Source organism: Protopterus annectens, chromosome 2.part0 (assembly GCF_019279795.1).
Source record: "Protopterus annectens isolate FY-2018-M chromosome 2.part0, PAN1.0, whole genome shotgun sequence".
Classification (NCBI taxonomy): domain Eukaryota; kingdom Metazoa; phylum Chordata; order Ceratodontiformes; family Protopteridae; genus Protopterus; species Protopterus annectens.
This window is the reverse complement of record NC_056728.1, coordinates 1,172,205,984-1,172,219,654: the sequence shown is the minus strand read 5'-3', so window position 1 is coordinate 1,172,219,654 and position 13,671 is coordinate 1,172,205,984. Positions and strand designations below refer to the sequence as shown.

General features: G+C 36.6%; 1 protein-coding gene across 3 annotated transcripts in view; it reads left to right on the top strand.

Annotated features, from left to right (window-relative positions):
• LOC122793406 (alcohol dehydrogenase class-3-like) overlaps positions 1-13,671 on the top strand; it is a 765,188-nt gene that overhangs the window by 532,871 nt on the left and 218,646 nt on the right. Inside the window, exon 2 of one of the 3 annotated variants that reach the window (XM_044061386.1) lies at positions 9,995-10,096. The exons of the other annotated variants lie outside the window; for them this stretch is intronic. Within the exon in view, the coding sequence (XP_043917321.1) occupies positions 9,995-10,096 (102 nt within the window). The remainder of the gene's footprint in view (positions 1-9,994; positions 10,097-13,671) is intronic. 3 annotated transcript variants of the gene reach the window in all.

Below are 13,671 nucleotides of genomic sequence, written 5' to 3'. Positions count from 1 at the left end.
TATAGTATATTTAAAACCTGTAGTCAAGCTCAGGTCTGCAAAATGATGATATTTTTATGTATATTCATGTTATTTTATCCTGGTTTATTCATTCAAGTGAATTCTTGACTTTATATACACTTTCATGTGTTTTATTATTTGTCCACCAGATGGTGGTAGATTACTATTTTATGTTATTTGATGTCATTTTTATGCCATTGCATTTTAAATGCTTTTAAACAATATATTTAACAAGCATTATGTATTTGTATTTATTATATTAATACAATGTATATTTTAATATGAATATATTTTTTATATGAGCAATTTTAATATGAACATTTAAATGTATTTTATTCAACATTTCAAGACTGTCACATGCAGTTTAGAATCCACTCTTTCTGTATCTTGGTAATTAATTGAATCACTGATTTTATTGGTCTATTCAAACAGGAAAAGTTATTTAACTAGGTAATTATGATGTATTTTCCCATCTGATAAAGTTCTATGAGATGAAAACGTAAGGGGAAGTGTTTTTATCAGAGTTTATGTTTTATGTGGACTTGTGTTCCTTTTGCTGTTTGATCTTTAAATTACTTGTGTGTTGGAACTGCTGGTCTCTGATGTCTAATTTTGGATTATTAATTAAGTAAGTGCCCAACAGGATTTTTTTTCTTTTCTTTTTTATTTAAATACACTTCAGTGGCCAGCATGGGTTGCATGAAACACAAACGCATAACAAAATCTGTACTGACATTGGTCTCCCTTTGACTGTGACTAGTTCCAGGAAACTGGTCTTTCATTGTCTGTAAAACTTAACCACGCAAAGAGTGGAATTCAGAGACATTTTCAGTCAAAGCAGAGTAGTAACAGGCAATCTTTTATAAAATATGAATTTGGAACACTCCACAAAATGTGGAGTGGTTGAGAGATATGGTGCCCCAACTATAAGCTGAGAAAAAAAGCTGAGAAAAAAAAAAAAGCTGTTCTGCTGCTTGCTACAAATGAGACAAGTGGCTTGCTAGACTAGCTATAGTTAGGATGTATGTACTTGCCCTAAATTCTCAAAAGCCAGACACTGCAAATATTGACCTCAATTATCAAAACCCAAAGAAATGAAAAAAATGAAAAACAAAATGAGTCCCCCTGCTCCCCCATTCCCCCTTGCAACATACACACACACAGACACACACACACACACACACACACACACACACACACACATATCAATTGTGAAATTACACTACAGTGGAGAAAGAGCAAAGTTCAACTCTCTGCTGCACTGTAACCTCCTAGATAGAGATGCAAGGAATATTTGAAATTAAGAGAGTTTAATTTCTTAAGCCAACCAAAACTTTTGAGGTGCTGAATTTTTGAGAAAAGGAATATAACCCCACTTAAATGGTGTACATGGATAAACTCAAAAAGCAGAACGTTCTTGCACTTAACTAGATTAATACACATTGACTGTCTGAGCTGTGAAGTACAGAGCTCAACTGCTTGTCACCTGATGAAGATTCCTGAACAGGCTTTTACGATGGCAGTATGAGCTAACCTGACTGATTTAGTACAGTGATGGATGGTTAATGGCCTGCACTGAACTGGCGATCCTATATTATTATACTAAGCTGGGATTCTTCAAGAAACCATTATGCATCTCATCAGCAGAGTTGTTTTCTAAGCTGGCTGGAAGATGCTGTGTACATGGTCACTGAAAGATGGTATTCCATGTGGCTTGAGACTAGAAGCAAAGGAATGGACCAGTCACTAACATGTAAAGTAGGAAACTTGAGTAAGTTGCCAAGGTATGTTGATTACTGTTATGATGAGTGATAGGGTATGAATTTAATTAATGTATCATAAGTAATAACCAATGGTTTGCTGGAATTACTGGCATGATGGACAAGTGGTTAGAAGTTTGCTGTGATCTCCATGAGATGGGGAGAGTGAATACAAGTTTAACCCAATTGATACTGAACTGGAGAAAGAGTAGGGTTTCTCCAATCACAAATGGGAGGATTAGACTAGAAATCAGCTCTAGCTACCAACACGTGAGGGGGGGGGGTTGGGGAAAGGGATGTTTCAGTCAATTGCACAGTGTTGGGGGTGTGATTGTTCTAATTATTGGCCTTTTGTGTGTAAGGTCTATAGAAACAAGAGGTTAATGGTCCTGGAGTCTGAATATACCAGGAGCAATCTGGGAGTTCCCAAGCTCCATGGATGGGCAGGAAAGGAATGAGGTTTTAATCTGTGAGTGGTTCAGCCAACTGGGCCAGGACTATACCAGGAAGGTTAGAATTCTGCATGCTGTCCTAACAAATGAGGGGGGTCATGGATGTCCAGGCGAAGGTCACATAAGTCAGTATGGTTCATACCATCATAAAATTTAGGGTGTGTGTGTGTGTGTGTGTGTGTGTGTGTGTGTGTGTGTGTGTGTGTGTGTGTGTGTGTGCTTCTTGGGGGTAAGAATATGAAAATAATGGTTTGATTTTTAGGAGGAATGATCAGGACAGAATGGAATCTTCTTCTTTCAGCTTTTCCCGGTTAGGGTTCGCCACAGCAGAACTCCGGTCCACTAATGATTGGCAGTAGATTTTTCCAGTGCCGAGGTGCCAGCCCAATGCCCAACCTTCAACAAAGGCACGCCCATTCATTCACACATATCTTTCTAATGCCACTCGACCATGGGGAGGACATGCAGACTCCACACAGAAGCCTCTCCAGCCAAGAATCAAACGGGAGAACCTCTTGCTGTGAGGCGACAATGCTACCACTGCACCACCACGGCTTATCAGGACAGAATGGAATAAAAGATCAAAGACAATTTAGGAGACTTGGAATAAATCAAAAGTGCAAATAAGGTATAGGAATTGGTCATGAATGGAGTACACTTGGTAACAGTCTGAGGAAGAGACAAAAAGACAAAGCAAGAGAAAGTCATTGTGGTTACATGAACATGTTAGACTAACAACTGGAGTAAAAGGCTGAGCATGTAAAAGATGGAAACCAGACTGGATGAGGTTCAGTACAATAAATTTAGAATAGGACAAAGGCGAAATAAAAACAGAAAGATAATTAATCAAAAGGAAGCAGAGGGCAGGGACAGACCTGGCCATGCTGAGAAAAGATGGGAAGGTAATAATGGAATACTGAAATAAACATATGTGTTGAATGACTACTTTAATTCAGTCTTCAAAATTAAAATAAATGGGGAGCACCATGGTTACAGGTCAGTAGGTCAGAACAGTAGAACATTGAGTAGATTCCAGGACACAAGAGAGCTGAATCAGAGAGGGAACTGGCTCTCTTTAATGAGTACAGTACATAAGGGCCAGATGAATTATATCTGGAGCCCTCAGAAATCTAGCCAGTGCAGAAGTATCTGAGGACTGAAGTGTCGTAAGGTAGTACAGTGTGGCAGGAAAACAAGGAAAAACAAGGACTATTAACCTAACAGCAGTGGCAAAGAAATTCATGAGCAAAATCCTAAGGAAGTTTGTCTTTTTTCCATGAAGGCAACAATCTCTGGGATAGTAACCAACACAGGGTCATAGCTAGAAGGGAAAACAAATCAAGTTAGAGTTATAGACAATTATTAATAGATGTGATCAACCTGATCTTCAGCAAGGCCTTTCACTCAGTTTGCATATAAGGCATACAGGAAAACTGGAGAGCTTAAGTGGCAGAACCAAGACTAGGAAATGGATTCTTGTGTGGTCAGTTATAAGGACACAGTTGTGTTGAGAAGAACAGTGTGAGCAACTAGAAAAATAATTAGTGTACACTAGTACTGCAGTAGTCAGTCATGAGTTATAACTAAGTATGTCTGTTTCAGACATATCTGAGAGAACAGAAAACAGGATCATCTTTTTAGTTGTGAAACCAAACATAGGTCCAGCAGCATAGTGTGGGAAGGTGAATTAAAGGAAGGATTTGAAATGATGCCCAAATGGGCAGAAAGGTTGCAGGTGAGATTAATGCAGAGATACAAATGCAAAATAATGCACCCGGGTTGCAAAAACCATACTAAGAACTACCTGCTACACAGAGTGGAACTGATGACAACAGCAAAGTCAAAAGACCTGGGCATTTGAGCCATCAGAAGCAGAGTGAGAGGGCAGTGGCTGCAGCAAACAGAATGTTGGGTTATATTACCAGGTTATAGACTCCACAATCAAGAGGTAATACTCTTGCTCTAATAGGAACTAGTCAGACTTCCTCTTTTGGTTTGTCTGCACCTCTAAAGGCCAGAAAAGAAGAAGGATATCATGCTTCTGGAATGAATGCACAGGAAAGGAATAGATAGGAGCATGAGATAGAAAAAAGAAATATATATACATACATATATTTTATATATATATATATATATATATATATATATATATATATATACATATTAGATATAGATACATATAGATATACAGATATATATATATATATATATATATATATATATATATATATATATGTGTGTGTGTGTGTGTATGTGTATATGCATGAGATGGAGGTGGCATAGTAGAACAGCAAATAGCGTTGTTGATTCACGGCAAGAGGTTCCCTGGTTCAGTTCCTAGCTGGGGTGCCTTCTGTATGGAATCTGCACATTTTCCATGTGTTCCCATGGTTTTCCTCCAGGTGCTCTGGTTTTCTCCCACACTCTAAAAGACATGCAATAAGTGGACTGGACACTCTAAACTTGCCACTGGTGTGAGCTGAGCATGAGTTGTGAGTTACAATGTTACATTTAGTGGCTGTTAATACTTCCTGAGCAGCTAAATTTAATTTACTTTTTAGATCCTTAGTTACATTGTATTAAATGAGGAAAATAATTCATGTTTCTTCCAATTCCAACACCTTTATAAAACTGTTCCCACATTCATTCTAGTTGCTTCCTCAAAGATCAAGGCCAATTTCCCAAGCTCTAAGGTTATACACATTTCACTGCCCATCCAGATATTGTTTCAGTAGTTATCATAATCTTTTCTGAAATAGCCACATTAAACAATGGCTCTAATAATACAAGCTGTAATTTTATGCATTCATACACATGTAGTCATTGACTGATATTAAAGAATCCTTGTGGAGGACCATATTTGTTAAGTTTGAATTGGGTGTAACATTTAACAGAAAACCCTGATATAATTAATTTCCTCTACATACCTCGCCAACTGCTACTCAAAGGTTATGTATAACATTGCCATTAAATACATGCAGAAAGTGAAGTGAAGTTATTTGCAAACACTTTTGCTAGTCCTGGTGGGTTTGACGGATCAAGTCTGCTAGTAAATCCTAAATTAGTTATCATTTTCTGACCTACTAAAAGCAAACTACCTCCACAACTCACAGTGCATGGGGCGCTCTGATCCTGAGCTCTGCAGTGGACATTGTAAACCTTGCTGTGCTGTGGTGTTTCTGTAGCCAGTGAACAGTGATCACCCATCTATTAGAGTCTCAGGTCACCCCCTCCAGGGCTGACTTGTGAGTAATTGGCACTCCTGGCTCATTACATCAGCATTCTGTGCGGGAGGGGACCACTGCAACATAACGAGTGAAAGTGGTGCAACATCTGATTGGCATCACTCAGTAGTTTCTGTGCATAACCCCTATGGATGTCTATCAGTAATATGGGTGATGGCTGGTTGAAGTTATGCATTTACAAATACAGACATTGTTATAAGTCTATTACTGACTAGCTGTATTGAAAATGCCTTGTGTAACATTGTGTAGCATTGTGTACCACTGAGTAGCATTGTATAGTATTTGTGCATCTTTGTCTGCATTTATGATAAGGCCTATCTTAACGATGAACATAGGTATGACATTATAGGTAATAATAGTATAAAGATGTCTTAGTTTATTTATTTTTATCATTTTATTTATTTATTTCACATTTGTTAACCAGGCTAGTCCAACTGAGTTTGCAAACAAACCCATTTTCAGTGGAGACCCGAGGGGAAAAGCCCCAGAAAACATAAATAAAGATAAAGGGACAATATACAAATATTAAATAACCATCACAATACAAAATAATTGTAAAACAGAAAGGGTTATTAACTATTTGCATTGCATTGATAGTTAGTAACCCATTTTCAGTGGAGACCCAAGGGGAAAGAGCCCCAGCAAACATAAGCAAAGATAAACATACAGGACAAAAAACTATTAAAAATAAGTGCAAATACAAAATTATAACGAGAAAAACAAAAGAAAAAATGATGAACATTAAGGGTTGCACTAATAGCAGTGGTCTAAAATTTATTACATATGAGAGTAAAAACAAAAAGATAATCGTTCAAAAGAAGGACAATGTCTAGACACTGATAGGAAAAGGGGTGAAAAGAAATAGTGTGGAGAACGGGACGGGGAGAGAATGAGGGGCTATAGTTAGTTATAGTAGTAGAGCTGAGGGTTTAGAAGGTTAGTTTAAGCAGAAGTTAAAAACAGAGAAAGAAAGTTAGGAGATGTAACAGGTTATACAGTAAGACAGACTAAGACTCCATGCGGTCAAGGCAATGGCATAGTTTCAAGTTTAGTAGGTGGGATTTAAGCTCCTTTTTAAAACGGGAAAGAAAAGGTTGGATTTAATATGGAGAGGGAGTTTGTTCCAATTTAGTGAGACAGAGTGTTGTAAAGTAGTTTGCCAGTATTCCTTTTAGGTTTATAAACTGAGAGAAGATGCTGATCAGCACTCCGAAGAGGCCGGGTGGGACAGTAGAGAGTAACAAGAGAGGAGAGAGCAGGGGAGGCAAAGGGGTTGTTGAGTATGGAAAAGGTAGTATGGAGTTGTGATTGTAGGAGATGGTGTGGAAATTCCAACCACTGAAGTTGATTTAGTGCGAGGCAGTGATGTGAAGAGAGTGGTTAGTTTAGAATAAATCTGACAATTTTGTTGTTTGTTTGGTCCAGTTTCTGCATTGAGGTAGCTTGTATATTGGTAAGGATGGGAGAAGCATATAGAAGACTGGGTAAGAGAAATGCCTTCGGAACAGTGCATTTAGTGACAGTAGTGAGGAATTTATGAATAACAAGATACCTCTCAACCTCTTAGAGCAAACAATCTGGAAAAAGCCTAAAATGATGGGGGGACAAATAGGGACAGATTTTAAATATTGCTCTTACAAAGTTAGAAAGTTGATATAATAATAGGTTTTGCGTTAGCATGAATTTTCTAAAGTATGTGGAGTCTTAAACTCAAATGTTTGTCATTATTTAATGACTTCAATCCTCAGCTATTTGCCAGAAAAATACAGATTTTAGGAGGAACACACAAACAATATGAGGCAAAAATCTGGACATTCTGCAAAAAGCTGTACAGTTGAGAGGTATGTAAATAAGTTCATTTAGTTTTAAAGATGTTGACTGCTTAATTTTTCTGTCCGGTGACATTGATGTTTTATACTATTGTAATTGCTACATTTTCTCTGAAGGTAGTCTGTCATTTTCTTAGCCTTCCAAATACCAAATACCAGCAGCTGGAATCCTATTTTAATCTCATCCCCTCTTCAAAATGTGTTCCTAGCCTTTCCTGTCTATTAGGACTCAATTTTCCTTACCAGCCATTCTTATATCATCCACTTCATGAAAGAGTCCTATGCCTTGCATCTCCCCTTGTCATTCCATCAGAGATAGGACACTGGTTTCATTTTATACTGCATTCTAAATGTTGGAAAGTCATTAGACACTCACAGTTTTGCTTTTTTTCTGGAGTCTTTATCAAATTATAGGCCAACACGCATAAACAAAACAAAAGCAGCATGCCTACTAACACAGTACTGTAATCCTGTTAGAATCCGATACAAATTGATATTAGGACTTGTCAAAAGCTTTTACAATTCTATTTTTCTGACCCTAGCATTTATGCAAATGATTTGAACAGATTAAGCTGGTTAGTTGTAGAGATTAAAATGGAAAATGATGCAGTGCAGGTATTTAGCTGGGAATGTGACCATTCATTTAACAGTGCAGAACACTATTTACTTTATTATACAGACTATATATGTGACCCTCCATCAACATCAATGGTTCTGTAAGATTTTCTTAGCCTGATGTGATCAAAGGGCCTTTTAAATGCTGTGTACATCAAATTATTCATCCTGTAACCCCTCAATTGGATAGGAAATACAGTGGCAAGTGTTATCTCTACTGTCATCCTTTGGTGATATAAAATGGGTTGTAGAGGTTAAATGCTCCTTCTGTGACTTTACAAGCACTTTCAACAGCTACCACAGTACTGGTAGTGCTTGCATCTTGCTTACAACAGCTAACACAGTACTGGTAGTGTTTGTATGTTGCTTACAACAGCTACCACAGTACTGGTAGTGCTTACATGTTGTTTACAACAGCTACCACGGTACTGATAGTGCTTGCATGTTGTAAAAGCATAAGAATAGTTAACTGAATTCTCCCTGCTGTTTGCAGACAGTGATGATATTTGATGAAACCTGATGTAGGGTCAGGCATAAACATATAACTACATAACTATGTAGAGACGTAAGAAGCACTTACACAGAGGCCCAGATGTCTTTAGTTTATTTAATGTATGTAATATTGTATACAATATTCTAGATGGTAATGACAGATATGACTTTAACAAGGCATGTAACTATTTTTTTCTGTGCCTTTCACATGCAGTATGTAGAATCCTTGGGTATTCTATACATTTTTAATGTTTTTTAGAAAAGCTTAATAGAAACTGTTGCATGATGTTGCAGTTGTACTCAAAATTGTCTTTGACACTATACAACTTTTAGGGAGCATCAGCTTGTCTAAGCCATAACCTTGGTTGGGGTCAAGAGGTTGGATGTCCCAAATGCAGGCTGTTAGGGGCACTATCAGTAACTGTCAAAGGAGTGCAGGTTTAAAACTAGCATTCATATAAGAAGTCGAGTGATATCATGGCTTGTCTAACAAATGTTGATAAGATACTCTCAAGCTCAGCATATTTTTACTTTTATTTACCCATTTGTTTTTATTTATTTGTTTTGTTTTTCAACATTGAGAGAGTGACCCATACCTCTCAATCATACCTCATTATGAGGGAAATTCCTTATTTTGACTTTTAAAAAGTCCATGTTCCACATTATTCCACACTGAAATAATCTGTCACACAGATATTGCTACGAATTTTTTTCATTAATATCCATTGTAAATAATCTTGAATAATATTAACTCATCAAATGAAATTTTCATAAGTACAATAACACATTTTAACCATACTATGGGCTTCTTAGTTAAAATTGTTACTAAATGTTCCACATTTTGCCCATTTGTTCTACATTATGAGAGGTAGTGTCCCACATTTTGGAGATGAAATAACTATGGGGAACATCTTTTTTTAATTTTGGGTTGAAGAAGCATCAGTCAGGAGGCTTGCCCAGGGTAGCAGATGACTTAGATAAGGCTCTGCAGCTTGTGCTAATTTTAAAAGCATTAAGCTGCACGTCTGTCATTTCCTTCTGTTAAAGGTGCAAGCAAGGTTTTTCCATTCAGATCTCCTTGTAATTGCATTATTCCTAACCCAGTTAATCCAGTTAAGAAAACAAATAATGAAAACCGCAAAAAGGAAAAGAAAGTACAAACATGTAAGGTCATCCAAAAGGAGTTACCATACATTGCTGAGACCTGATAATGTACTCTCTGTGTACTGAATATTACTTTACATTTTATAGGATGCTACCACACTATATAAATATATGCACAATTTTATCTTTGAGTGCACCTTGCCTTCTGCCGGTGCAGCATGTGATGAATTTCCATTTCCTATTTTAAACTACTGTTGCAGTTCACAGACCTGCCAAGCATCATGCCCAGGGCATTGCAAAGAAGTTTGTTAATACACCCCAGCTACACAATGTTTTCAGTGATGTCCACAAAAGGTTTATAGACAGTAGTTCAACAGCAAGCATTAATGTCTCTGAAGATACCTATTGACATCTACAAGATGTTCTGGTCAGGCACACGGTATTATGTCCAATACTGATTTGACAAATATTGTATTTAACAGAATTTCTTTCCTCAGGTTATAAAATGCAAGGCTGCTGTTGCATGGGAACCACAGAAACCTCTTTCTATTGAAGAAATAGAAGTTGATCCTCCAGGACCACATGAAGTTCGTATTCAGGTAAGTATATATATATATATATATATATATATATATATAGAGAGAGAGAGAGAGAAAAGTATTATATTTTTGTGGTAATATTCTGCCTTTAGTTACATTATTAATCAGGAGACCAGCATTAATAGCATAGATGTTTTTAGCCCCATCTACTGTGACAATTATACAGATTTAGCTAGTGAGTCAAAATCAGAAATACTAGGCAGGAAGATATAAAGGTGACTCCAAAGTCACACAACCTATGTTGGGGAGAAATGTAAAAAGACAATTTAGATGTGCCTTCCTGCTGTGCCTCTCAGCATCTCAGCTCAAGAATGCTGACGAAAGCCACAGATAATGGGGAGAGAAGACAAAAGACCAAAATCAGTGTGAGATTGTATATATTGTTCTTAGAAACTTAAAACATTGTTAGAATAACAGATTTTGCATGTGTGCACTAAGTATATGCACTCTAGAACTCAAATAGCTTATAGTATTTATTCATTCAATCATTTCAATCCTCAAAGATCTGTCAGAAAACCAAACATTTTCTGCAGGACACACCAAAACTATGAGGCAAAAATCTGGACACACTGCGAAATTCCGGCCAGTTGAGAAGTATGTTCCATGTGGAGAATAGAAGGCACACTCTTAGGTAGTGGTATTTCCAAATTTGCAGAGCACTGCTGGTAGCATGAATGCATGCTGAAGTCTGTGCAGAGTATGTGCAGTGACCAGCATCATGTACCCTGCTGTCAAAAGCCCAAGGGGTGACATCAGGCCAATTCACAAAATGCTGAGTCTATTGATTTATACGTTTTTCTCCCATAAACTAAGGAGAGCAGCCTGAGCATAGCTAGGGAATTTCAGGGTTGGGTTCATATGCATGAGTGAGCATCTGTGAAGTTAAATTGTTGAAACACAAAACACTTTAGGTTTTAATGGGTCATGCAGAATGGCAAGTCTGATACTATTCACTCACCACTGTACTGCATAGGTGATTAAATGGGACTTAATGAATTTTGTCCATCAATTTTGAGCCTGATTACCCAATTAAAGGAACTTTACACACACACACACACACACGCACACGCATATATGTATATATATATATATATATATATATATATATATATATATATATATATATATATATATATGGGTCTATTATGGTTGATTGAAAACTCACTTGATTGAAAATGAAATTACTAGGACCACTTCACTGAAAGCTCACTTCACAGAAAACTCACTTGACTGAAACTCATTTTGTTGAAAGCTATAAATTGCCTTTTCCCCACTGCAGTGCGACCCTGGAGTTAGTATATAAAGTAAGGGGGGGGGTGTGGGGGGCAATATTCTCTTTTGGAAACAGTAATTTATTGCACTTGTAAGTATCACTGTGTATAGTTTAAAATGTTTAAAATATGTGGAGGGCTACACCCCTCACACCCCCTAATGTGGGGGGCTGTGCCCCTCACACACCCCCTTACTTATATACTAACTCCAAGGTTGCACTACAGTGGGGAAAAGGCCATTTATAACTTTCAATGAAATGAGTTTCAAAGAAATGAGTTTTCAGTGAAGTGAGCTTTCAGTGAAGTGGTCATAGTAATTTAATTTTCAGTCAACTGAGTTTTCAGTCAACCGTAGTAGACCCATATACTACATCCAAATATTTTAATCTTAAACAGCTTGTTCTCTGGTTTATAGAAAGGAGCCCTATTCCAACTCTTTTTTCCATTACAACAGTGCCCATCCCTTTAAACAGAAGGCTAGTATAGTCAAGGGCCAGTTTGTCAGAATAAGTAGAATAAGTAGACCTATTGAATTTGAATGTCACAAGTTTTTCACAGTGTTCAGCGACAGGGGGTACCCCTTGAGCCTTATCACTAAAATCAATAATGAAGTAAAAAATGGACGTAGTACAAGGCTCCAACCAGTACTAGGAACATTGGGGTCAACTCAGGCTATGGTTTTAGAGAATGAGGAAGACTGTATAGCGAACAATGCACCTAAAAATTATGAACATTCTTTTATTACAGATTTTAATGCAGATGCATATATTATAAAGAATGTGATTGAAAATTAGTAGAATAGATTTTACAGTTTGTCTGACCTAAATCAGACACAGAATACCCACTTTAGGTGTGTTTTCAGAAAAGGGCAAAGTCTGAAAGAATTAATGGAAAACAAGTGGTATGCTGGAAACAAGTGTGTTAAACAGGGCACCTTCAAGTGTGGTAGGTGCCCACAACATACCTATATTAGACAAGGTGACAGTGTTACACTTGTGTCCAGGGATAAAAACATTGTAGGTAAGACATGCAGTACGTGTGAAACAAGGGGGGGGGGGGTTGTATATATTGCCAGCTGTACACACCGTCTGGCATTTTACATGGGAAAAATGGAACGAAAACTGAAGCAGAGAATATACAAACATATGCATGATATCAGAAATAAAAGAACAAGTTATGCACTTCATAAGCATTCTTTGGATTGTCCCAGTGTGAGATATTTATTCTTTGTTTTAGAAGAGATTCCTATGGACATTAGAGGTGGATGGTGGGAAACCCATATAGACTACAGGGAACTTTATTGGCAAATCATTCTAGAGAGGCCAACAGATCCCCTGGTTTAATATTATATATATATATATATATATATGTATCATTAGCACCGATTTTGAAGTTGAGACCAGCTAGATTGTGAGTAATTTTTATTGATTATTTTTAATGAAACTAAAACAAGATTGAATTATTGTGTTTACCCATTTGAGTGACCATGCCAGCTATTTTCAAGGTTTAATTTTTACGTTTTAATAGCATTATAACAAATGCCTATTTAAGTTCATTTTGTTAAATTTAGTAAAAAATGTTTTAACCACGAAGTGCTATTCAATATAAAATAACATACAGATAAATGGAAATTTTTTTTAAAACAATAGTCATTTTATTATTGCCATTAATAATGAGTTATTTTATATATGACAAAAACATCTCTGCACACACATGGATAGTAATGGACAATTTGATGCAGTATTGTTTAATGGTATTTATATTAATGTATTTTTTATATTATGAAGTGGAACAGCAACATGAACCATATATGTGATAATGTAATGGGGAACATTATATCTGATTGGTTTATTTAAGTTATAAAAGGCTTGTGAGTATTACATTTGGGATTTGCATCTGAAGAAGCGTGTTTATGAAAACAAATTCATTTGTGAAGCATTAATGTTTTAAAATATGATTAAACTACAATGGGACTGCTACTGGCATGGCTCAGTGTTGTTTTTAGTTTATTGTGGAATTTCTGCTGGGTATTTCTCCTTTATTTTGAGACATAATTATAAAGACTTATAATGTCAGAATAAGACATAAAAATATACAAAAGAAATCTAAAAATATCTACCATATTGTAGATAATTTTAGCCTATCTATTGGAACTTCAACTCTGCTTTTATGGGAGAGAGAGTGTGTGTGAGCAGATAATGTTAATGATCAAAATAAATTAATGACAAGTGTCAGCCTGTGGGCTACTCACTGACTGTTCACAATGTTGACGTTCAGAATAATGGAACGTCGACATACATACAA